This window comes from Furipterus horrens, unplaced genomic scaffold (genome assembly GCF_987537825.1).
Source record: "Furipterus horrens unplaced genomic scaffold, mFurHor1.1.pri manual_scaffold_7, whole genome shotgun sequence".
Taxonomy (NCBI): Eukaryota; Metazoa; Chordata; class Mammalia; order Chiroptera; family Furipteridae; genus Furipterus; species Furipterus horrens.
Window position 1 is genome coordinate 27,871,378 of NW_028327177.1, and position 25,428 is coordinate 27,896,805.

Below are 25,428 nucleotides of genomic sequence, written 5' to 3' on the forward strand. Positions count from 1 at the left end.
ATTCCCGTGAACAAAATGCTAGGAGCATGAAATCATTCAGGCAAGCTCTGTCATCAAGAGGATAAGATTTTTTTTCACCAGAAGCCCAGTGGGAACATCACAGAAAACTGGCAACAATTACAGATAAAGTACATAGTAGAGTCCTCGGGGAGGAAAGAGGAAATGTAATAAGATAGATGGGTATAATTTTTACACATTTATGCCCAAACCACAAATGTGAATTGTCTTTAATTGCTACAATATATAAGCATTCTTACTTATGTGTCCTGTCAAAAATACTAAAAACATAACTTCAAGGCAATTCACTTAGTTCCACATTGTAAGGAGAATGTTTTGGACAAAAAAAGATTCTCCATAAATTAAAATTTAAAATATAAAATACTGTCTCCATTTTAAAAACTCCTGAACAATTCATATTCTAACCAATTAATTCTGAATGGTGAAATAAGAGTGTATGCATTTGCTGGTATGTTTTAATCTATTGAGAGAACCATTCTCCAATTTAACTATAAACTTCCAGAGACAAGAACTGTAATAGTGACTTTCCTTTCCATAACAATTATCAAAAGTTGCTTGTATTTGATGGGTAAAAAATATACTGACTTTTGGACTTCCGGCCAAGATGGAGGCGTAAACCAGTGGTTCTCAACCTTCCTAATGCTGTGACCCTTTAATACAGTTCCTCATGTTGTGGTGACCCCCAACCATAAAATTATTCTCGTTGCTACTTCATAACTGTAATTTTACTACTGTTATGAATCGTAATGTAAATATCTGATATGCAGGACGTATTTTCATTGTTACAAACTGAACATAATTAAAGCTTGGTGATTAATCACAAAAACAATATGCAATTATATATGTGTTTTCCAATGGTCTTAGGCGACCCCTGTGAAAGGGTCGTTAAACCCCCAAAGGGGTCGCAACCCACAGGTTGAGAACCACTGGTGTAGACAGACATGTTGCGTCTCCCTCCACAACTAAGAAGGAATACAATTACCTCAAAACTAGAAACAACCAGAAGTTCCAGAAAATCAAACTGCATGGAAGTCCAACAGACAGAGATATAAAGAAGAAACACTCATCCAAACAGGTAGGAGGGGCGGAGCCGGGGCGGAGAGGATGCGGTGTGGTGGTGGTAGCAGCCACAGCAGCTGCAGGCCGGCGGAAAGCGCAGTCACACGTTTTAACAGGTCAGGAGGGACACCTGAGGAGCGTTCCCGGCTCCTCACCGGGACTCACAGCTCACCATCCCAGCACCGAAGAAAATCAAGCCTCAATGCTTCTGACTGTGCAGACCAGTGGGGATTCGGGTGAAAGCAGAAACTGCTGGTCTCTCAGCAGAGTCCACTTGTTTAAAGGGCCCCCATGGTCCTAGAACGTCCGCAGACCCACCCACTCTGGGAACGACGGCCAGGGCAGCAGCTAGAGGGGTGCCAGTCCAGTGCAGAAGTGGGAGAGGTGCCTGGAAAAGGGGCGAGTGCTGGGCAAACAGCATTGTTCCCTCTCAGACCCCTCCCCCACATCCAGCGCCACAACGCGGTGAAACAGATCACCAGGTACTGACAAATCCCTAAGGCTCCGCCCCTTACAACGTAACAGGAGTGATAGCTCTACCTGGGACGCGGAGGCAAACGAACACAGGAGCCTGTCAGAATGAGACAAAGAAGTATGGCACAAAAGGGGAAAGGGATCAAGGTTCCGGTGGGAGAAATAAGAAGAGCAGATAGCCAACTTCACAGATGAGGAGATAGAGAACCTAACAGACGGAGAATTCAAAACACTGGTGATAAAGATGCTCACAGACTTGACAGGCATGCTTGAGTATGGCAGACTTACAAGAGAAGAAGCGAAGGCTATGCTAAGTGAAACGAAGGAAAATCCACAAAAAAACAATGGTGAAGGGAAGGAAACCGGGGTTCAAATCAATGCTTTGGAACATAAGGAAGGAAAAAACAGTCACAGTGCAGAATGAGGAAGCAAGAATTGAAAAAAATGAGAAAAACTTCCCAAATTTTGGGAGGAGATGGACATATAGGTCCAGGAAGCACAGAGGGTCCCGGGCAAGCTGGACCCAGAGGGGACCACACCAGGACCCATCATGACTGAGGTGCCAAAGGTGAAAGATAAAGAGAGAGTCCTGGGGGCAGGAAGAGAGAGGCGGAGAGTTGCCTACAGGTGGGTGCCTATAGGACTACCAGCTGATTTCTCAGAGGACACTTTGCAGGCAGGAAGGGACTGGCAAGCACTATTCAGTGTGATGAAATGCAACCTGCAACCAGGATTACTCTATCCAGCAAAGCTATCATTTGGAATGGAAGGTCAGATGAAGTGCTTCCCAGACAAGGTGAAGCTAAAGGAGTTTATCATCACCAAGCCATTATTATATGAAATGTCAAAGGGACTTACTTAAGAAAAAGAAGATCAAAACTATGAACACTAAAATGACAACAAACTCACAACTATCAGCAACTGAATCTAAAAATTAAAAACAAAATCCAACTAAGCAAACCAGAATAGTAACAGCATCATAGGTATGGGGATCATTTAGAGGGTTATCAGTTGGGAGGGGGGAGGGGGAAAAATGGGGATATGGTGCAGGGATTAAGAAGCATAATCGGTTGGTACAAAATAGACAGGGGGAAGTTAAGAATAATATAGGAAAGGGTGAAGCCAAAGGACTTATATGCACGACTCATGGACATGAACTAAGCGGGGTGGGATTACTGGAGGGAGGGGGATTACTCGGCGGAGAGGAGCAAATGGGGAAAAAATTGGAACAACACAATCAATAAAATATACTTTAAAAAATATATATATACACACTAACTTTTAATATTACAATCTACTGAAGATAAAAACTTTATTCCTAAAGTTGATTATAATGAGAAATAGGGAGACTGGCTTAAACTGTTAAATTTAAATGACATTTTAAGAGGATCGATTGTTCACCATTATTTTATAATAACATCATAACCACATAATTCTGTTTTTCTATATTTAGAAATATTTTGCTTTTTATATATTAAAAACAAAACAGCATGTTCATCTCATTCTACTTATACAAGTCAAACAGATACTTTAAGAGCTATCTTCTTTATTAATAGTGGACAAAATCAATTAAATGAGATTTCACAGGAATAAGTATGAAGTTCTTCATGCAAATTCATAAACTAATGTAGACATATAAAATATAGAAAACTATACAAATCTGGGCAATACACTTTGTACTTTGTGCTATGTGGAGAATTATGTTAAATTTTAAAAAGACATTTTCAAATATGTAGTAGAAGTAATCAGTATGGAAATGAATCTGAAAACGAATCATAGGGAAATAGCTAAAATTAATGTAATATGTTTACTGGATTACTCATTTTATTTTTAAAAGAAAGCTTTTGTGGAATATCCAGCACATGCAGTGGAGAAAGAAAGAGAAGTGAGCTAGTGCTGAAATTGATAGCATTAAGAAGGAAGTTTTTAATGGTGCCATTAATTGAAATAATGAATAACAGACTATCCAATAGGGTGAAAGGAGTATACTGAGTTTAGTTCTAAATGTGTTAGGCACATTAAAATATACATAGGGATATGGTCAAGAGGTGGCTAAAATTGAACGTCTGTATATCAAAAGAAAATAAATTGATTGCTGAAAACAAGTTTCAGTATATAATCCATATGGAAAGATGAGGATCAATATATTAAGATCATACTATTTATCTATCAAATACTGCATTCATTCAACAAATGATTTCTCAAGCATTCCCTATGTGTCAAGTAAGGTTAGGCCCTGGAGATAGATAATGATAAGCAACCAGTGACTGACTGCCCTCATGGAACTCCTTGTCAAATGGTGAAGACAGACAGCATTCAAACCACACAACTATATAAATATACAGTCAGTTAAGTGTTATGAAAGTACATGACTATGAAAATGGGTGTAACAAAGGTACTTAATCAGATTTGTTCTTGGGGGTAGCGAAAAGGCAGTGTCAGTAAAGTTTCCATGAAGAGGTAATTGTGGAGCTAGGATCTTAAGACTGAGCTGGATTTAAGTGAGAATCCCAGACAGAAAAAAGAATATGCAGAGCATCATCACCAGTGAAAACCTGAGAAAAAGGCCAAGATATCTGAAGTACACAGAAAAAGGGAGACACATAAAAAGGACTCCTAACACCGACTTAGAAATTCAAATGAATGACTTCTAACTTCCTTTATTCTGCGTGTACAGTACTTCGTGGTCATTTTACATTCCTAAAGCAGACACCCCAAATTTTTTTTATATGTTGAACCAGGAATAAAAAAAAACTCAAAACTTTTTAACAAACAGAATCTGGTATAACTCATAGGCAAAACACAGCATATGAAGAAGAACCAACATCTGTATTTAAAAGACAAAGGAAGAAAAATGTTTAGAACCCCACTTTAAAATATTTTACATACATCAATTATAGTCACCAAGTGCTTCTACCTCTGAAGGAGCCAAAGATGCATGTAGTTTCTCTATCTGACCCCTAAAATCTACACAAATGTGAGAAACAGAAGCGTCATTAACTGGTTCCTGTGAAGAGCAACAATGAATACAGAATGTGAACTGGCACACTAGACTTCCCCAGGAGTCTTTAGATACTTTGCTGTAATCAGTCAGTGGAGTACAGAGTGCAATCAAGAATGGAAGAGGGAAAAGTGCAAAGGGAGTTGCTGAGATGTCAGAGAGAAAGCAATGCTATGACACCATCAAAGTGAGGCTCTTTTGACAATGCTTATTAATATGAAGAAAGGAGCTCCTTAAAGTTAAGGACTTGTAAAGCTGGGGCATGTCATGTTTAGCAATATAGACCCTAAGGCTATATGATAAATATAAATAGCCTAGGACAGAGGGAAAATGTATATAGTTAGAAGCCCAGGTTCCACGTTCAATCTTGAACTGCTAGATACTTGGACAGTTTCTCCTCTGTAAGACACAAATAACATTTGCTGTGCTAAACAGAGTCTCACTTTGTAAACAAAAGAATTTCTATGACAGTAATTTTTAAATTGTAAAAGTGCTATTTTTATGAGATTCACTGATGCCATAAATATTTTTTTCAGTTATATAAAAATTTAGTTCACATTTATAAAGCTGTCCATTCCTTCACATTCTTAAGTTAGAGGCAAAAAACTTTGCCTCTTTATCCTAACTAAGCTTATTTCAAAATTCACTTCCTAATTGACTTCTATATAATATCCACAACATTTGCTGGCTCCCAGTTTTAATTCCCTGCCTTCAATTTGGAAGCACAAGCACAAAGACAATTGTCTCTCACACATCATGGCAGGAGAGGTAGAAGCCAACTAGAATGACCACCAAACTCCTCTGAAATACACAATTTGCCTCAAGTCACTTAGCTGATCATTTACTACTTTACATTCAAATACCTCTTATTGAAATTCTAAAATTTAAGAGGAAAGTTCATTAACAATCTCACCTGGATGTCCCCCTGTCTGTGAAAGAGACATTGTTCACCAAAAACAATTTACCCAGAATCTTAAAAAAAAAAAAAGAAAAAAAAACTAAAACACAACATTAGGGAAGACTCCTGTGTCATTTCTCTTAGATGCTCCAGCTTCAAAAACTACCAATCAATATAAATATAATCATCATTTACTTGCTCAGACCTTCATTAAATATTTGTAGCTAGCATACTATATGTGGAATATTGTTCTAGACAGTAGGAATACAGCAGTGACAACAAAGACAAATATCCTGACTAAATGAAGCATAAATTCTAACAGCAGCAAAAAATCAACATGATAAATCAGAAGCAATATACACAAGGGTAGACTGTGAAAAGTACTAAGAAAAATTCAAGAAAAGGAGAGAAATAAGAAGTATGTTTCTATGCGTATGTGCATGTGTGTGCATGTAATGTGTGTAAAACAAAAAGGAAAACAACTATACACAGTAGCCAGGAAAGTACTTACTGAAACAGTGATATTTCAGTAAAGTCTTGACAAACTGTTAATAAATTATTTCTTCATTTAAAATTTAAAATTTATGATTTGTTTATACTATTGGTTAGTATAGTAACACACCACTCCAATTCAAATCTTGTTGCAGGAACATAAGATTAATCAATATTACTTTAAAACTGGCTGTAAAAATTAATATTTAGGGGCTCTCTCAAAACCATATCATAAATACCTAAGCCATGAATGTGGGTGGCAGTACCAAGGTGAATGGAAATTTACATTTAAAAATGCCCTAAATAAATTATGTGAAAGTAGTTTAAATAAAAACACATTACATACCCAAAGGAATATTTTCAAAGCACCAAATGCATGATCATATTAAAATTTTACACATAAATCCATAAACTTATCACTAAACATTAATATTGAAGACTAGGTTAATTTCCTTAACAGCAAGAAAAAATGTGAAACTTTATCCTTGAAACATAATAGGTAAAAATTTTTATAATAGTTTACTTTTAGGCCCCTATAATGGATGAAAAAGGCAAATACATTTTTTGACCCTAAAAATCCATTTGAGTTACAAATAATATGAATACCATTATGAGAAAGATCTGATTATTATTCAAATGAGCTTGAAACTTTAATTTATTCTAACTGTGTATGTGGCAAAAGAAAAAAAAAACACAAGAGTCCCTCTCCAATTAAGACTCTGCGGTAGATATAAACAAGCTTACTTCCTTCTTAGGTATCAAAATTCATAACTAGATAGTTTGGTCATTTCAGTAACATTTCAATGATGTGATGATTTGAAAACAAAACCTATCAAAAATTACTATATGGCTAATTACACAAAAGTTTATCAAATAGCATATTTAAGTAACATGGTTAAATAGGCATTAACAAAACCGTAATGCTTATTTAACCACCAATCTGCTCTCTCTAAAACAAGGGGAGCGGGGCAGTAAGCTAAACCACATAGGCTACATCTGGTGCCCCTCCAGTTTTTACCAATTTAAGTTTTATTGGAGCAGAGTCACACCCATTCATTTACATATTGTCTACAGCAGAAATGAACAGCTGAGATAGAGACCATATGGCCCACAAAGTCTAAAGTATTAGTTATCTGGCCCACGATTAAAAGGTTTACCAAACCCTGCCTTAAAAGATTGCTAATATCTGATCCATAGGCTCATTCTTAGTTTAGGTTTTTGCCTCATCCTCACATTTTTTCCTTAGGATTATATACCCATTCTCACCAGGCGGATAAGTTATTTTGGAGGAATGTGTTTTTAGCAGCATGTTGACAGTAGGTCCTCAGACTTACCTTTCAAATACTAATGTCCAGTTTCTAATGTAGATGCTCTTCAGCTCTAAGTGCTACTGTAACATTCATCTTTTAAAAACAAAAATTGTGTCGCAGCACAGGTGCACTTGTGCAAGGCTTTATATATTCCCCCTCTGTCCAGTCAGTTCATAACAAATCTTTTCATGATTTCTACTTTGAACATAGTGCAATAACTTTTAATGTTAGTTCCTATAAGCTGCAATACCTGTTAATGTAACAGAGCTTTACTCTTAGGGAACTATTTGAAACCACATCCTTACTGGCCAATAAATTCCAAAGAAAAATTCAAGACCTCCTATCCTTTTAAGAAATCTGTATATAGCTATCTTACTTCTAGTCTCATTGAGTGACTACCTTGGCTTTATTAACCACACACTGCCGACAGTGGTCTCTACTAACCACACCTTTTCCCCCAGTTTACATTGATCTTCTGGTATCTCCTCCCAACATAACTAGTGTGGATCTGCGATTATTATAGTGCTGAGTAAAATGAAATATGTTATAGGCAAAGTGCTACTAGAGAAGAATATAAATCAAGAAATAAGGTCTTGACCTCTAAGGTTTTTCTTGGTCCCACCATCAACATCTTTTGCTTTTTGCTAAACTGCAGAGAGCCCAAACACTGAATTTTAATATGGCAAACTGTGGGTGACAAAGTACTACTGTCCCATGAAAAATATTTTACCTTTCCAATGTTTTAAATTTCTTTTTCTCCTTTCGACATAATACATGATATGGTATATTTTCAAACTCAGTTGAATTTAGTAGATATGAATCTAAGATTGTTATATATACAACTAAATTATCTCTCATATAGAATAAAATCATTATTCCTTATAAACATGTCATCAAAAATGATACAAAAATACTTCATTTGTATTTTCAAAGAGTACAACTGTAAAGTATAATGGACACAAAATGTTTTTAACAAGTAAAATTTTAAAAGCCTTCCTAAAAAAATGCAAACTAAGAGAATAATATTAAGTTTGTACTTACCAGAATTGTGGCAGTAGTCCATATACTGGGGAACTTGAACTGTGAAGGCTATCAAATCTGGAGCTAAGAGAGATTCAGGCTTTCTGCTCTCATTGAGCCACTTGCTGCTATGAAGGTCTTTAGTGTCAGAAGGACCTTGAAGTAATGGAATCAATTTCTCTTTCCCACTGTCACCTGAATAGGAACATTAATGAAAAAAAATTTATAAAATAAAATAAAGCAGTAGCTTGAGGATGCTTAATCTTAAAATATACTAACATTATAACATTTCAACTATATTTGGTGACTTTAGCTGTGCATGTTGTTATACTCTTAAAAATATGACTGATAAAATTAAAAGCACTTTTAATTCTTAAAAAATAAGTTTTAATATTTAGCTAATCAATGTAGAACATGTTCAGAAAAGCTCATAAAAGGAAAAAGGCTGAACACACTATGTTTAAATATCCCATGGAACCTGTACCTTATCTTTAAGCTTACCTAGAAATTTACTTTGCAATTACAAAAGTTTAAGAAAAATACTATGGAAAAAAAAAGTACTGGTAGGAAGATGAAGTCAATTACCACCATAAATTTAAAAACAGCTGGGTTTTCTGTGTAATTTTATTACACTAACAACATTTTAATTTAATTTTAAAGTGTCATATATATCTATACCTCCTACTCCTACCAAAAGTATAAGAATAAACTTTCCTTTAATTTTTCTCCCACATAATCATTCTTAAAACTATGCAAAGAGTTTTTCCTTAAATAAAAATTAGTTTATTAAAGTAAAGAACTATCATCCTGGCACAATTAATAAAAAATTTTAAGTAAAATAAAAAAATTTAAAACCTCTGATTCATAGGAACAATGAGTAAATTCTTGTTTCAGTAACGCTGCTTGTAAAATGCAAGGCCAATTCTCCTATACAGGCAATAAAGTTTTACACGGTCCAGCTGCACATACCTGGGGCTTTGGCACAAATTTTTATTGATCCCACGGTCCCAGAGGCACATTTGACCAATGATGTGCTGCAGTACTTCAATTCAACATTCTGGATTGAGCCCTCAAGAGTTGGCAGGGGATTCTTAGATTTCACACCTAATAAAAGAAAACTGCAAATGTACTAGCCGATTGAATTTAAATAATTTTTATACTCCTTCACCAAGGCATTTAAACTTAATTATACTTTAATTATCTACCTCAGATATTCTTACAGTATTTGCATTAGGTTTCATAGTTTAGTGTTAAGGAGATGAAAGGATGCAATTTTAAAATAAATGGGCTGAACTTTCATAACTATATTCACACAGTCAGCTCTTGATTAGTCAAGCTCGAGACATAAATATTTTAAACAAATATTTGTTTAAAAAACAAAAGATGTTAAAAATCAATTTGGTTTTAGAATATACAGTAAGATTTTTAGTTTTGAAGCAAATTTAACTTATAAATTTATTTTCATTTAGGCAGATATTCAACTTAAACAGGAAACTTCCAGGGTAAACAGATTTCTTCCAAATACCTTTGTCAGGTGGGATGAAAAAAGAGAAACAAGATAACTGGAAAAAGCTCCTAAATTAAAATACAATAGCTTATAAGCAAAATTCACATGCCAAGTGTAGATAAAAGACAGAAAAAGGATTCTATATCAATTAACAAAAAAGGTGGATACTGACATCTCTACTATATGCTACTGGCTAAAGGGCATAAAAGCACAGAAGGGAATAATTACCATGAAATAAATGGTAGAGAAAACTTAGTGCAAATGGGGGGAAACTCATTTTGGCCCTGAAGGAGAGGTGGGATTAAACAGGAAGAGACACTTTCAGAACATTATACTAAAAATATTCAGACTAATATGATGGTAATGATGATGATGAAGAACGCTAGTAGACTAACATTTACTGAGGATTTGTGTTATGTATGTATGTTATCTCATTCTAGCCTCACAATAGGCCCATTATAAAAGTTTATCATCCTCATTTTCAGATTAATATTCAATGGATTAGAGGGGTTAAGTAATTTTTACTCGAAGTCCTAGTTAGTGAAAAGGCTTCATACATTTGATCCCATGCTCTCCTAAGAATCTTCCTGAGATGTGGCTCAGGAATCCGCAGTTTAATTAACACATTATATGATTTGAAAATGATTAAAGGACATCATCTTAAGAAATATTTTCTCACATACTAACCCTTACTTTAAGAGAACCTATAAAATTACTTATTTCTATGTGGCTGTTGTATAAACATGTATTGTTTGGTTGTTATATTCCAATATTCACCACCTGTGTTATTTCCATTTGAAGTGATATTTATTGTCCTCAGAGCAGGCATCTAAAATATTCTGTACTTATAGTCTTCTGATTTTATCATATTTTTATCACTTTCTCCCTTGAATCACACATGATAGGTCTTTTTAAATATCTAACACATTTTATATGAGGTTTGTCCGGAAAAAGTCCAGCCATTGTTAACATAACGAGAATGGTTTGCCTGACATCATGTAACCTGGCAGTCAAAGAGAGTGGGCTGGAATGTGTATGTGTGAACAATGATAACTTGACTGAGCTAGTCAGTGGGGGCAGTAGATTCCATCGAGTGACCATAAGTGCTGTGTGGCCGTCGCATTCAAAACGACTGAGCAAGTAAAGTAATGAATCTGCACCCAATTTTGCATTAAGCTTGAACATTCCTCCATCAAAACTATTCGGATGATTCAGAAGGCCACAGCTATTGGCAGCTGGTGATTGGCAGCTTCATCACGACAACACGCCTGCACATGCATCATGTCTTGTGCTGAGTTTTTGGCAAAACATCAAATCGCCCAGGTGACTCAGCTCTACTACAGCCCAGATTTGGTGCCCTGCAACTTCTGGCTTTTCCCAAAACTAAAATCACCCATGAAACGGAAGAGATTTCAGACCATCAATGAGACCCAGGAAAATATGATGGAGCATCTGATGGCGATTGGGAGAACTGTGTGAGGTCCCAAGGTGCCGACTTTGAAGGGGATTGAGGTGTCATTGTCCTATGTTCAATGTTTCTTCTATCTTGTATCTTCTTCAACAAATGTCTCTATTTTTCTTATTACATGACTGGATATCTTCTCGACAGACCTCGTATATAAGACTCTAATCAGAAGAAGATGCCTAAAACCTCTTCTAATAAAAATCTCAATACCTATATAAAACCATCTTGGTTTAGACCAAAACTATCAAGATCTTAGTTCCCATTTTTATAACCACTACATTTCTCAGTTATTTTAAAACATTTTAATAACTGAAACAGTATTATACATATCTCCTTAACAAAGCTTTTTTATACTTCGTTCTTAATGCCAAGCTGAGTTGTTGTTGTTTTTCAAATACAGTTATCTCTTGATAGACTTTAACAGTGAAGAAAAGTTGCTAGTAAAAAATAATCTGGGTAATATAAACTACGGATTTAGGGTGATTATGATGAGTCAATATAAATTCATCAGTTGTAATAACTGTACCACTCTGATGAGGGATACTGGTATTGGGGGACCCTATGCAGGTGTGGAGGCAGAATATATATGGGAAATCTCTGTACCTTTCCTTCAACTTTGCAATGACTTGCTCTAAAAAAAAAAGTCTTAATAAAAATAGCCTTGCTTTCTTTCCACTAAACCTTCAAACTAGAATTTGTAAAGCCCTCCAACTGTAAGCACTAAAAAGGCAGAAAGGAGCAAGAATCTTGGCAGTGCACAACTCAGGGCAACATTCACATTGCATTCTTTCTACATGAATGCTGCTACCTGAAACTGCGGAAGAAAACCCGTTGGGGATGCAACCAGTGAAACAAAGAGACCAAAACCTCTAAAACTAAAAAAACACAGCTTTGGCTTTAGGAAGCATTACTCACCCAGTAAATGAGTAGCTTAAGGGAGCCACTATTATTGTTACACGTGGAGGCCCAAATCCTATAGTTACTGGTCAAGGTATTTACCCTTAGAAATCAGCTGAACTTTATACAAAACTTAATTTAGAAAAGAGGTATTTGGTAAATGTACAGTCAGCTGATGTTAGTCAATAGGAAAATCACAAAGATAGTGACATCTGAAATAATGCCTTTATAAAGCACTCATACATTTATTCAAATACTGCTCTCACAGCCCACCAAAGAAAGGTTAGAGGGTATTCCCAAGGCACTGTAATCAAAATAAAATTTTAAATTGCACAAACTATCAAGGAAATGATTCCAAAATACTGAATTTCTAAAATGAAATTTAATATAAAATAATTCACTTCTTTTTCTTCTCCTTATAGTACTTCTCGAAAAATATCAACTTCTAAGACATATTCTTAGTCCTGTGAAGCACCATTAACCCTTATTCTGTTCCACCAACTTTCTTACCTGCAGTAATTCCTCCATCCTCACTGAGATATTAACCCTCAGTGTTGAGTAATGAACTTATAATCCTCCTGTAATTATCACCTACAAATGAAAAGATGAACTAATGACAGTCACCTGCATATCTATGTAGAAGTAAAAGATTAAGGGGTCAAATCACGGGTAAGTTTATCTTAGTTTCCTCCTTAACCACCACTAAAAGACTGTTAAGAGAAAATATTAAGGCCCTTAACCAACAAAGAAATGAAAATGAGAAGACAAGATCTAAATGTGCAGCTCTAGAAGAGGCAAGAGATGGCATCAAAATTTTAGCAGATAGATATTTGATAGACAAGTAACAAAAACAACCTAGAAGAACAAGAAAAGTGCCCATGGGTAATTAAACTAAGAAGCAAGCAGATCTGCAATATCACTGGAAAGATAAGAATTAAAGAAACCAGCCAGTTCAGAGGGCAAGAATATGAGGCTAAAAGATGAGGAATGACAAAAAAGTCCATCAAATCACTTAAATAGCACTTCCCTTCTCTCACGAAGCCATGCAAATAAGTACCCTATATCCATCCTGGTAAAATACTAAATGGTTCACTCTAGAGAGGTTAAACCATAAGAATTATGGACCAAAAAGTCCATGCTAAAAAGGGAAATTGTCTAAAAATCTACATGGAGTGTATGTACTAAATAACAAGAACTCCTTTTCGTCTTTCGTCTCTTAAGAACTCTGAGTGCCACACCTATAACCTCCAGGAAGGAAATAGAAGAATTTCTCTTAGAAAAGTGGCTAAGCAAGAGAAATTAAAAAAAAAAAAAAAAAAAAAAAAAACAGAGATATTGATAACTGATTATCCATCTCCAAAAATGAATTAATACAAATAATTGAAAAATTTATATATAACCACAAAAGACTCCGAGTAACCAAGCAATCTTGAGAAAGAACAAAGTAGAAGGTATCATGCTACCTAATATCAAACTACACTACAAACCTACATACAGTAATCAAATCAGCACATTACAGGCACGAAAACAGACACATCAATCAATGGAATAGAATGGAGAGTCCAGAAATAAACTGATGCCTCTTAGGTCCATTGATATATATGACAGAAGAGGCAAGAACTTACAAAAAGGTAAAGACAGTCTATTCAATAAATGGTACTGGGAAAATTGAACAGCTATATGCAAAAAAATGAAACTAGACCACCTTCTTATATTAAATACAAGAATAAACTCAAAACAGATTAAAAACCCAAATTAAATGTAACACCCAAAACCAGAAAACATAGGCAGCAAACTCTGACATTTTTCCTAGCCAATTTTTTTCTGATATATCTCTTTGGAGAACAAAAACAAAAACACAAAACAATGGGACTGTATCAAATGAAAATGTTTTTGCACAGCAAAGGAAACCATCAACTAAACAAAAAGACAATCTGCTGAATGGGAGAAGATGGTCACAAATAATACATTCAAAAGGGGTTAATATACAAAATATATAAAGAACTCATACAACTTAACACAAAAATTAAACAATACAAGAAAAATGGACAAAGACCTGAAGAGACACTTCTCCAAAGAGGAAATACAGATGACCATTGGGCATATGAAAAGACTCTCAAGGTTACTAATCATTAGAAAAATGCAGATTGAAGCCACAATGAGCTATCACCTCACACCTGTCAGAACGGCCATCATCAATAAATCAACAAACAACAAGTGCTGGCGAGGATGTGGAGAACAGGGAACCCACATGCACTGTTGGTGGGAATGCAGACTGGTGCAGTCACTATGGAAAACAGTATGGAAGTTCTTCAAAAATTAAAAACAAAGCTACCTTATGACCCAACAATTACACTTCTGGGTATATAACCAAAGAAACACAAAACACTAATTCAAAAAGATATATGCACCCCTATGTTCTTTCCAATGTTATTTACAATAGCCAAGATATAAAAGCAACCCAAATACCCATCAATAGATGAGTAGATAAAGTTAAGTCGTGGTACAGCCCTGGCTGGTGTGGTTCAGTTGGTCGGAGCATTGTCCTATACATGAAAAGGTTGCAGGTTTGATTCCCAGTTAGGGCATGTACCTACATTGCAGGTTTGATCCCCGGTACAGGCATGTATGGAAGACAATCAATCAATGTTTCTTTCTCACATCAAAGTCTCTCTCTCTTTCTCTCTCTTCCTCTCTCTCTCTCTCTCTGTCTCTCTCTCTGTCTCTCTGTCTCTGCCTCTCTTTCTCTGTCTCTGTCTCTCTCTCTAAGCAATGACAAAATGTCCTCAGGTAAGGATAAGAAAAAAAAGTTGCAGTACATACACATAATGTAGTGTTACTCAGTCATAAAAATAATGTAATCTTACCATTGCAACAACATGGATGAAGCTACAAAATATTATGCTAAGTGAAATAAGTCAGTCAGAGAAAGATAAATGCCATATGATTTCATTTATATGTGGAATCTAAAGAACTAAACTAACTAACTTAACAGAAACAGACTCACAGATGTAGAGAACAAACTGATGGTTACCAGAGGAGGTTATATAAAGGGATGGTAAAAAAAATGTGAAGGTATTAAGAAGCAGAAATTGGTAGTTACAAATCAATCACTGATGTGAGAAGTACAGCACAGGAAAATAGTCAATAATACAGTAATATCTATATAGCGTGCCAGGTGGGTACTTGAATTATCGAGAAGATCACTTCATAAATAATGTAATTGTCTAACCACTATGCTATACACTTGAATATAAAATACTGAATGTCAACTGTAATTAAAAAGTTTTGAATAAAAACAAAAATGTAGTCTAAATAACAATGTTAAATGAAACATTATTTTTAAATAGAAAAAAAGACTTAGGATCCAATTTCCCTACAGTGACGCCAGCTATTCAGTTCAACAAGCTCCAACCTCATAAATCGGTCTATTTAGCTACTTAGTATTTTATTCTACAATATGAAGGATCATCAGATAAAAGGTATAAACCACTTACATGAAAGGCAGCAATTAAACACACACACAAGAACAAGGGGGTGGGGGGAGGAAAAGATACTATGACAAGTACAGAATGTTTTGTTAAATTTTTCAAAGAACAAAAATTGGCTCTTAGAAATTTAAAACATGATGTTAATTCCCCTTAAATTAATAAAAAGATGGGAAACTAATGTTGAGGAAATCCGTTATAAACAAAAATTCCCAAGAGATTGAAAATGGAGAGAAATAACAATAAAAATGAAAGGATCAGCATAAACAATCAAGTATCTTAAAACCAAAAGTTCTAGAAGGAACTATTAAAATAAAATGGAGAAAATAATCAAAGAAATAATTCAAGAAGATTTCCCCAAACTGAAGAATACGAGTTCCAAATTAAAAGGTTATGCCATATATCTAGCACAACAAATGAAAAAAAGAAAAAAAGAAACATACACATAAAAGCCCACCACCTGAACATCAGGGCTAAAGAGAAGCTCCTAGAAGCTTCTGAGATTCTTTTTAAAAATGCATAAAAGCAGAAATAGGTAACATATAATCATATACAATTAGAATGGCAGCAAACTTCTCAATAGCAATACTAAGAAAAAAGACAATATAACAAGGCTTTTTATTAAATTTTATAAGAAAATCATTCCCAACCTACAAACCTATATAAAGCCAAACTATTAATCATATATGAAGGCAGAATAAAGATTCATTCAGATATGCCAGATCTGAAAAAAGTTTATTTCCGCTACTGGAAAGATAACCAGGGAACAGTGCTCCACCGAAAAGAGGGAGTAAATCATGAAAAGTAATACATGTGGATTCAAGAAACAGGGGATCCAATTTAAGAGAAAAGGGAATTCGTAGGACAATGATAAAAGAAAACTTTAAGACATCTATATAGTTGGAGTAGAAGTAAATAAGGGTGAAAAAGGAGGAAAGTACACCAAAATAATAATGATTACAAAAAATTAAAACTATCTCATGTATTTGAAACACTGAGAAGACTTATGCTTCTGTAATAGTTTTGGGGAATTAATAGTTAAGTACATTCAGCACCGACCAAAAAAAAAAGGCAGTTATTAAAGTTCATAAGATAAAATATTTAATGTAAGTATGATTCATATATACATGACTATAATACATTAATAACAAACATAAAATGAGCAAAAGTTATGTTACAATTATATTATTCAGGAGAAAGGAAGACTAGAGATAATAAGTGTTGGCCTTTAAAAGCTAAATTCTACTTGGTAGGCAAAATAATGTCCTTCACCTCCAAAAATGTTTGCATCTTAATCGCAGAACTTGTGAACATTACATGACAAAGCAAACTTAAGATTGCAGATGGAATTAAGGTTGCTAATCAGCTGATTTGACATGGGGAGTTTATTTAGTATTACCCAGTTCGATAAAAGTAAGTGAAAAAGGCAGCAGGAAAAGAGTCAAAGAAAGACATGTGATGACAGAAGTACTGTCACAGAAATGCTATGTTCTTGGCTTTGATGACTGGGGACAAGGGCCACAAGCCAAGGAATACAGGTGGCCTATAAGATACTCTCTTCAAGAGGCTTCAAAATGGAACACAGCCATACTGATACTTTGATTTTAGTGTGAGATTCTTTCAGACTTCTAAACTACAGAACTTAAGAAAATAAATTTATTTTAAGGCACTAAGTCTGTAGTAGTAGTAGTAGACAGTATGTAGATAATATCAAAATGTGGAAGATAAGAAAATTAAAATATGAGCATTTTACTTAAGAGGCAAATATCTAAAAATAAACTAAAAATGACTGCCTCTAAAAAAGGAATGAAGATAATAAGAGGCCCAGAGAGCTGCCCTTTTTTGTTACTTGTATAATCTAAAAAATTAAAGAAAAGGTCATTCAGGACACTGAAGCAAGCAGACCTCACATCTGATACACAAAAATAATAAAATCACAAGATTGTGAACCAATCTATAAAGTTTTCCGAAAGAGGAAAAAGTAAATTTTTTTTTAAAAATGCACTGAGTGATGGCCACCTGAGAGTTGTTAAGGAACACCGCACAAAATAACAATAGAAAAGCACTACCAAAGGACTGGAAAGGTAAGCATTATTCATTCCATCAGGCAAAATAAATGGGGAAAGCGAACTGGGGAAGATTCAGCAGTAAGAAAGTGGAAGTCTGAACAAACGTGGCTGGATAGGCGAGAACAAAAGTGAGGTGTGACAAAAGAACTGGTTAGTCCTCAGACTCAGTAGGTGACAGATTGCAACTGGCTCCCTCTGATAACGCAAGCAAATAGGTCAAGCAAACTTTAAAAAGGTAGTGGTTGTCTTGTTATTGTTCTTTATAATAAAGATTTTATTGCTTTGAACATGGAAAAGCAAATGAAGTAACATTTTAGTGTTGAGTTAAGCCAGAATACCTGGCTAAAAAATACTTAATATTTTAGAAAGAATATAAAATATAACCACTGAACTTATAATCAATTAAATAGCATAAAATAGAAAGTATTCCCAAAAAGGTAGCTCACAGTGATATTTAGGTGACAGAAGTGAACTTTAAATATTCACAAGGAACAAAACACGAAGCCTTCCTTTCCACTGTTCCACCTCACTTGCAGAATCTTTGTGCATATTGCTATAATTACTAGCAAAAAGAGAGTAAACAAGCATTTACTGACCAACATGTATCTACAGATCTACTTCTCTGACTCTTTAACTTTTTTAAACATCAACAGCAGCAAATAAACATTTGACAACTAGACTCAGCTTCATATTAACCGAATGATAAAAAGAAATGCCTTAATTTAAATCCATACATTCTGCTACCTAGATTATAACATAACTCTTTACATAAAGATTAACAAAATAAAATTTGCTTCTAACACTAAAGTTGTATGAATCAGAATCTCACTCCTACATTTCCTTGTCATACCGAACCATGAGAATTATGGGAAAACTAACTCACATTAAGAATTGACATGCTCCTTTCAAGCTTACTTACTTAACTTTGATTGCTCTACTAGTTATGATCGCAGGTGTGGGAATTTGGACATTTCTGTGCATGAGGCACTAGAAAAATATTTGCATCAATATGGGGTTAAGCCTGGTTAAAATACCGAAAAACTTACAACTTCAGACAAGTTTCAATAACTCATTTTGTTTGGAAAGGGGAGGATTTGTAAACTTTATGGGCTTAAGAGAAAAAAATTTCAGATTAACTTAACAGTGCCTTAAATATAATACAGGTTCAAGAACAAATAATCTTCTTTATCACTGACATCTTCATTACCAAGTCTGGGAAACTAAATACTACCATTAATGTTGGCAGACCATGCATTAACATCTTTCTCCATGGACCACTTTTTAAGGTTTATGTTCATCTTTAGCACACTGGAGTTTCACTACAATGTATCTACTTAGAGATTTAGGTTTATTTTTCCTGCTTAGGATTTATGATTTTTAAATTTGAAGATTCACATCTTGCAGCAATTTTGTTATTAAAACAAAAAAAGTTTCTAACATTGCCCCTCTCCCAGTATCTCCTTCTCAAGTTTTATTAGACATATATAGAATTGTCTCATGCCCTGGATGGCACAGCTCAGTTGACGGAGCACAGTCCTGTACACCAAAAGGTCACAGGTTTGATCCCCAGTCATGGCATATACATAAATTGTGGGTTCAATTCCAGATTGGGGCATGTGAGAGAGGCAGCAGATCGATGTTTCTTTCTTATATCAATGTCTGTCGTCTGTCTCTCTCTCTCTTTCTCTCTCTTTCTCTCTCTCTCTCTCTCTCTCTGACTCTCTCTCTTCTTCTTCCTCCTCCCTCCCTTCTTCCCTCCCCCTCTTTCTAAAAGCAATAGGAATGTCCTCCAGTGAGGACTGAAAAAAAAAAATTGTCTCACTGTCTCTACTGACCTGTATTTCACATTTTCATCTCTATTTTCAATGCTGCATTCCAGTTCATTTCTTTATATCCACTTTCAGTTCACTAATAGTATCTTTTGGCTGTATCTATCTGCTAATTAATCCATTCAATGATTTCTGACCTCCAAAGACTATATTTTTGTTTTTTAAGTTCTGTAGTCTTTATTGACCATATCTGTGCCTTTCTCGTATTTACAACTCTAGTTTTTGCTTCCTTAATAATTTTAAACACAGTCATTTTATAATCTGTTTCCGATATTATATTATCTGAAATTCTGGAAGTGTAAATCAGCCATTGGAGATCTCGCTACCTCTTGCTCTTGGTGGATTATTTTCAAGTTCTTGGTGACACTGGATTCTGAGTTTATATTTCACACAGCTCTCTGTTTCAAATGCACTGTCATGGTAAGTATCTGTGTTTACTAATAGATATCCAGAGATGTAACCAGTCTACCAATGATTACTTTTTAAGTTGACTTATTGGCTTGATGGCTCCTAGACCTTCAAGAAATTTTAATCTGAGTAATGATAAGACTGTGGTTACAAATTCTCATGGAAACCACCCTGCCTCTTCCCCATCAAGGAAAAAACAAAGGAACTTCTATGTTAAATACAGAGTATGGCAGATTTTTGAAACAATACAACTTTTAACTAGTCCTTACAAGATATGAGTTTAGGGAATCTGAACACCAGTTCCCAATTCCTCACTTCCTGTCCCCACCCCACTGTTGGTGATTAAAATCAAGCCCATTGATAATTGATTGCAATGGCCCATTAGGATAACCAAAGTTTAAGTGCCTGCTTTCCACTCTGGATTTTAGTTTCCTGTTTTATTTATTTTTATCCTCACTCCAGGATATGCTCAATGATTTTAGAGAGGGGGAAAATAGAAGGAGAGAAGCATCAATGTGAGAGAGAAACATCAATGAGGTGTCTCTTGTAGGCACTTCGACTAGGAGTCAAACCTGCAGCCTACACATGTGCCCTGACCAGGAATTGAACCCATGAACTTCGATCTACAGGATGATGCTCCTACCAGCTGAGCCACACTGGCCAGAATAGTTTCCTCCTTGTTTTAGACGTTTTCCCCACTTTCTTGCAGGTTCTGCAATTCACTTAGAATTAAATGTTATATATTATTTAGCACAAGTTTTTGTAGAGGAGAGGATTTTAAGTTCACTAGTATGCCACACTACCAAGCACAGAAGTCATGTCATTCTATGCTCTATGTTTCTTAAGAAAATGTAGCTTGTAAATGAATTTTTCTGCTCCATATATTTTCATCCATGATAGAAAACAGCAAGTATTTTTTCGGTTAAACACTGCAGAGTATGCAGAGAATATTAAACACATTATGAAGCACAAAATGTACTTACTATCCTGTGTTAGTTTCCTTGAGAGTAAACACAAATCATTAGCTACTTTACAGAGTAATCATTAGCACTTAAATGATAAATAGTGATTAAAAGAGTATTTGGCATGTAAATACTCAAGAAATGTTAGCTAGTACATGCTCATTATTGTGACTATTAGGAAACAATACAGGTTTGGATTGGGAAAGTTCAACTTACATATATTAAGGAGTAATGTGGAAATTTACTGGAAGATACACAATCACTACAGCTTTAGTTAATATAAACTCTGCCATCAAATAGTTGTGTAATCTTGGATTTAAAACCTCTGTGGCTCATTTTCTTCATGTGAAAAAAAGAAATGGTTGGATTTGATAATGACGAAGACTTTCAGCTCTAAAAGCTAATGATTAGCTGTAGTGGAAGGAGATTAAACACTAGATGATGGGATACAAAAAAGGAAAGTGTCTTTGAAAGGAGTAATATTTTCATATACCATCAGTATTTTTTTTAAGGCAAAAAAGCTTGCACTAATTAAATGAAGCAGTTATTATGTTTTTGTACATATGGTAGAAAAAATATGAGTTAGGAAATGTCAGTGAGCGACATCAGTAAAAAAGTGAAAAAAATTTAATGAATAACTACAATTTTTTTACAAATGGATATTGTAAGAATAACTTTTGAAAACCTTTTATACCACTCCCTAGATTCTACAGGGATAATTCCAGGTGGAGAACAATAAATTTCTTGTGATACAAATAACAATGTGAGGCAATATTAGAGATGCTTTTCTATAAATAAAAAGGTTTTAGTTGAAATAAAAAATGACACCCAATTACTAGTGACTATCATTTAGTATTATCCTCATACATGAACTTTAAAAAAATAACACTTGAAAATAAAATGCTTAGAAAAAAGAAACTGCTTCTTGGATTAGGTAATGTCATAACACATATGGGAAGGAAATATAAGAAACTAAATTCTCAGTAATAACAACTGGTGGAAATATCCAAAGGGCTACTATGCAAAAGTCTTATTAAACTACATATTCTGACAGCCAAAGTGGGGAATGGGGAGAGGAAGACATCACTCTTGGTCACTGAACTAAGAAAGACAGGAGAAAACAACTATGTAGGCATTTGGACAAAATGAAATGAGATCATTTAAAAATACCACACAGGACCCTGGCCAGGTAGCTCAGTTGGTTAAGAGTGTCATCCCAACAGGTCAAGGTTGTGGGTTCAATCCCAGTCAGGGTACACACAAGCATCAACCAATGAATGCATAAGTGGAACAACAAATCAATCAATCCCCTCCCCCAAACAATAAATAAAAGTAAAAACCACACAGGAAGCCTAGAGTCTATTCTAAAATACCTTGTGGCAAGTTTCCATTTTTTAAATTTTTAAGTAGATAAGGATGCTAAATGACTAGCTGGCAATGTAAAAGAAGTCATAGTAAAGGGCAAAATACTCTCTTTTAAATTAACCCTTTGAATGCCATGCGTAATTGCTAAAATTCGTGTGAGAAATGACAGGCTATTTTGCTGAGAAATGCAGAGTTTATGAAAAATGTCTATAAAAACATTATTATTCATATTAATTCGCTGAAAATTTCACAACATATAGTAAATACACTCTTCTTTGGTAAGCAGTGTTCTTTGACGCAATTTAACAAAAAATTTATTGCATCAGCAAAACCGTGTGAGTGTATGTTTAAAGGGAGTTGATAGAGGGCACACCAAAATAAAAATAAACGCAACATTCGCTCACACTGCGCAGGACAAAATCATTCTTCTTTCCACTGTTTAATTCACATTCTGCCACAGGGCAATCTGAATCCTACCACTAGGTAAAATTGCCAAGCTAATTATCTGACCACTATGGAATCTTGACTCTGACAAGCTATTATTTTACTGCATGCAACCAAGATGCAATCTTCTATTCAGTCACTGCATGTAACTCTGGACTGTTTCTCACTGGGGAGGGCGATCATCCTGGGGTAAGGATGCAAGTTTTTGTCTACACCTAGCTACCCACGATCATCTACTGTAGGTCCCTCATGTATACATGAACTTTGACTCACATGTCTCATTCATTCACTCACTTATTATTTAAGTGTTTACTGTACACTACTATATACCATGCTCAGTCAGGGGTTACAGGATTAGCAAGACTAGTTCTGGCTCCTCCTTCATGAAATTCACACTCTAGTGAGAAAAGTACCATTGGTCATTAAACCAATAACTATACAAATATGTGCCTACTTGATAATGAGAAAAATGCCAAAAATGGGAAGTACAAAGTGCTATGAAAACATAAAGAAGAAAGAGACAGAACTAGTCTAGGGAGTCTGAAGAAAATACCACTTAAATTATATGACAAAGGAATTAGCTAAAAGAAGGAACTAGGAAGAATGTTTCACAGTCATGAAACACTGCCGTCGCCTTGACACAACGTCACAAGCAAGGGAGCAAACAGATGGCTGGTGTAGATACCTCAAAGGGCCACATACCACCAAGTTTCATTTTCCTAAAGGTAATAATAATGGTTAAGATCACTGACTATTTAATGTACAAAAAGTTCTGGAGCAAGTTACTGTTATAAATGGAAGTCAAATGTGGCTTTCTTTGACACTTTAACATGTTTCTATTTACTCTGGTATACATAACTACTCACAGGGAGAATCAAAAGACTTTAACTTACAGAAACTTCCAAAATTTTATAAATACACTAAAAGCTTAATGAATCACTTAATAAAGCACTTAGATATTTGTTGAATAAATATCTAAATAAGTGAGTCCATGAATCAGTGAGTGGTAAAGAATACAAAAGCAAACTCACCCAAGGGGAAACACAGTTAATAAAAGATATATGATAAGAGTTCAAATATGATATAACTGAAAAATGAATTAAAGGAAAAGTGAGGCATTATTTGTATGCATAATCGCCAATATTTAATGTTGTTGAGGCTTTATTAAAACAATCATTACCCTTCACTACCAGTTGTATTACACAGTCATGTAATGATCTGGGAAATCAATACATATTATAAGCTATTTTTTAAGTATGTTTTACTGATTATGCTAGTAAAGTCCCAATTTTTTCCCCTTTTCTTTCCTTTGCACCTCTTTTCCTGGTACCCACCTTCCCTCCAGCAACCCCCTTAGTTCATGTTCATGGGTCGTGCATATAAGGTCTTTGGCTTCTTCATTTCCTTTACTATTCTTACCATCCTACCACTTATGCTTCTTAATCCCTGTACCTTTTTCCCATTCTCTCCCTTCCCCCTCCCTGATGATAGCCCTCCATATGGTCTCCGTATCTATGATTCTGTTCCTGTTCTAGTTGTTTGCTTAGTTTGTTTTTGTTTTTTGGATTTGGTTGTTGATAGTTGTAAGTTTGTTGTCATTTTACTGTTCGTAGTTCTATTTTTAAAAGTTTATTATCCATCACTAAGTTATTCAGCCCTAGTAACTTAACTAAAAAATAACCAAAAAGAAAGAAAAAATACTTATAGCAATATAAATTATATCAGTAAAAATCAGAAAATACTTTAAATGTCACAGAAGAGGAGAGTGGTTAGATACATTATGAAATATCTCATTATTATTAAAAACCTATGTTACTTGATGTTTATGTAAAAGTATACAAAATGTATTTATTAACAAATGTTAAATAAAAATAGAACATAAAAATGCTATATGTTATATGGTTACAACTATGTGAAAACTACACATGGAAAAATATATATAGAAATGTTCATTAATGTAGAGAAATAAAACTTTGTAAAACTTCATGTATACTCAAAAAAATGAGTTACTAACTTTGGAGACTTAAATATCATCATATAACAATGTTTCACATTTAAAAAAAAAGACAAACAATGCTCTGTAATCACTCTAGGTAGAATCAAGAGGCAACAACAACAAAAAAAAAAAACCCTACAAATTTAGGTATATATAGAGCCAAACTTACATAAATGAAAAGGATAAACAGTACAATATATAAATTCACATATAATACTAAGCTTTCCAATAAATAACCCAAATATAAAAATAAAACAGAGGAAGATCTCAAGACTATAAGAAATGTATTTAAAACACATGTGCAAAGAGAGTAAGAATAAAATGACAATGCATTCTATATATAAACTAAATTATTTACAGATCAGGGCAGGCCACATCCCTAAAGAACAGAAGTTGTTACTACTGTCAAATTTAGAGTAAGATATCATAACAGGTAACTTAGGTATGGTTAAGCTACACTTAAAATAACACACATAAATCAAAATGGAATTCAAAATAATGTTCACGTAACTAAAAATAAGTCAGAAAAAGAAAAACAGAGAAACAGAAAATTAAAAACAGAGACATCAAATGGAAAGCAAAAACTAAAATGGCAGACTTATAATGTAACCTTAAGTCTAGCAAATGAAAGACAAAATTGGCAGACTGAATTAAAAATATAACCCAAATATATGCTGTCTACAAAAAATTCAATTCAAATATAATGAGGTAGGCAAGTTGAAAGTA

At 34.6% G+C, this 25,428-nt stretch overlaps 1 protein-coding gene across 1 annotated transcript in view; it reads right to left on the reverse strand.

Moving 5' to 3' along the window:
• Positions 1-25,428, reverse strand: part of VPS13B (vacuolar protein sorting 13 homolog B) — a 714,607-nt gene that overhangs the window by 525,863 nt on the left and 163,316 nt on the right. The window contains exons 18-19 of the mRNA XM_090283521.1: positions 9,242-9,376; positions 8,294-8,467 (exon numbers count right to left, since the gene is read on the reverse strand). Of these exons, the coding sequence (XP_090139647.1) occupies positions 8,294-8,467; positions 9,242-9,376 (309 nt within the window). The remainder of the gene's footprint in view (positions 1-8,293; positions 8,468-9,241; positions 9,377-25,428) is intronic.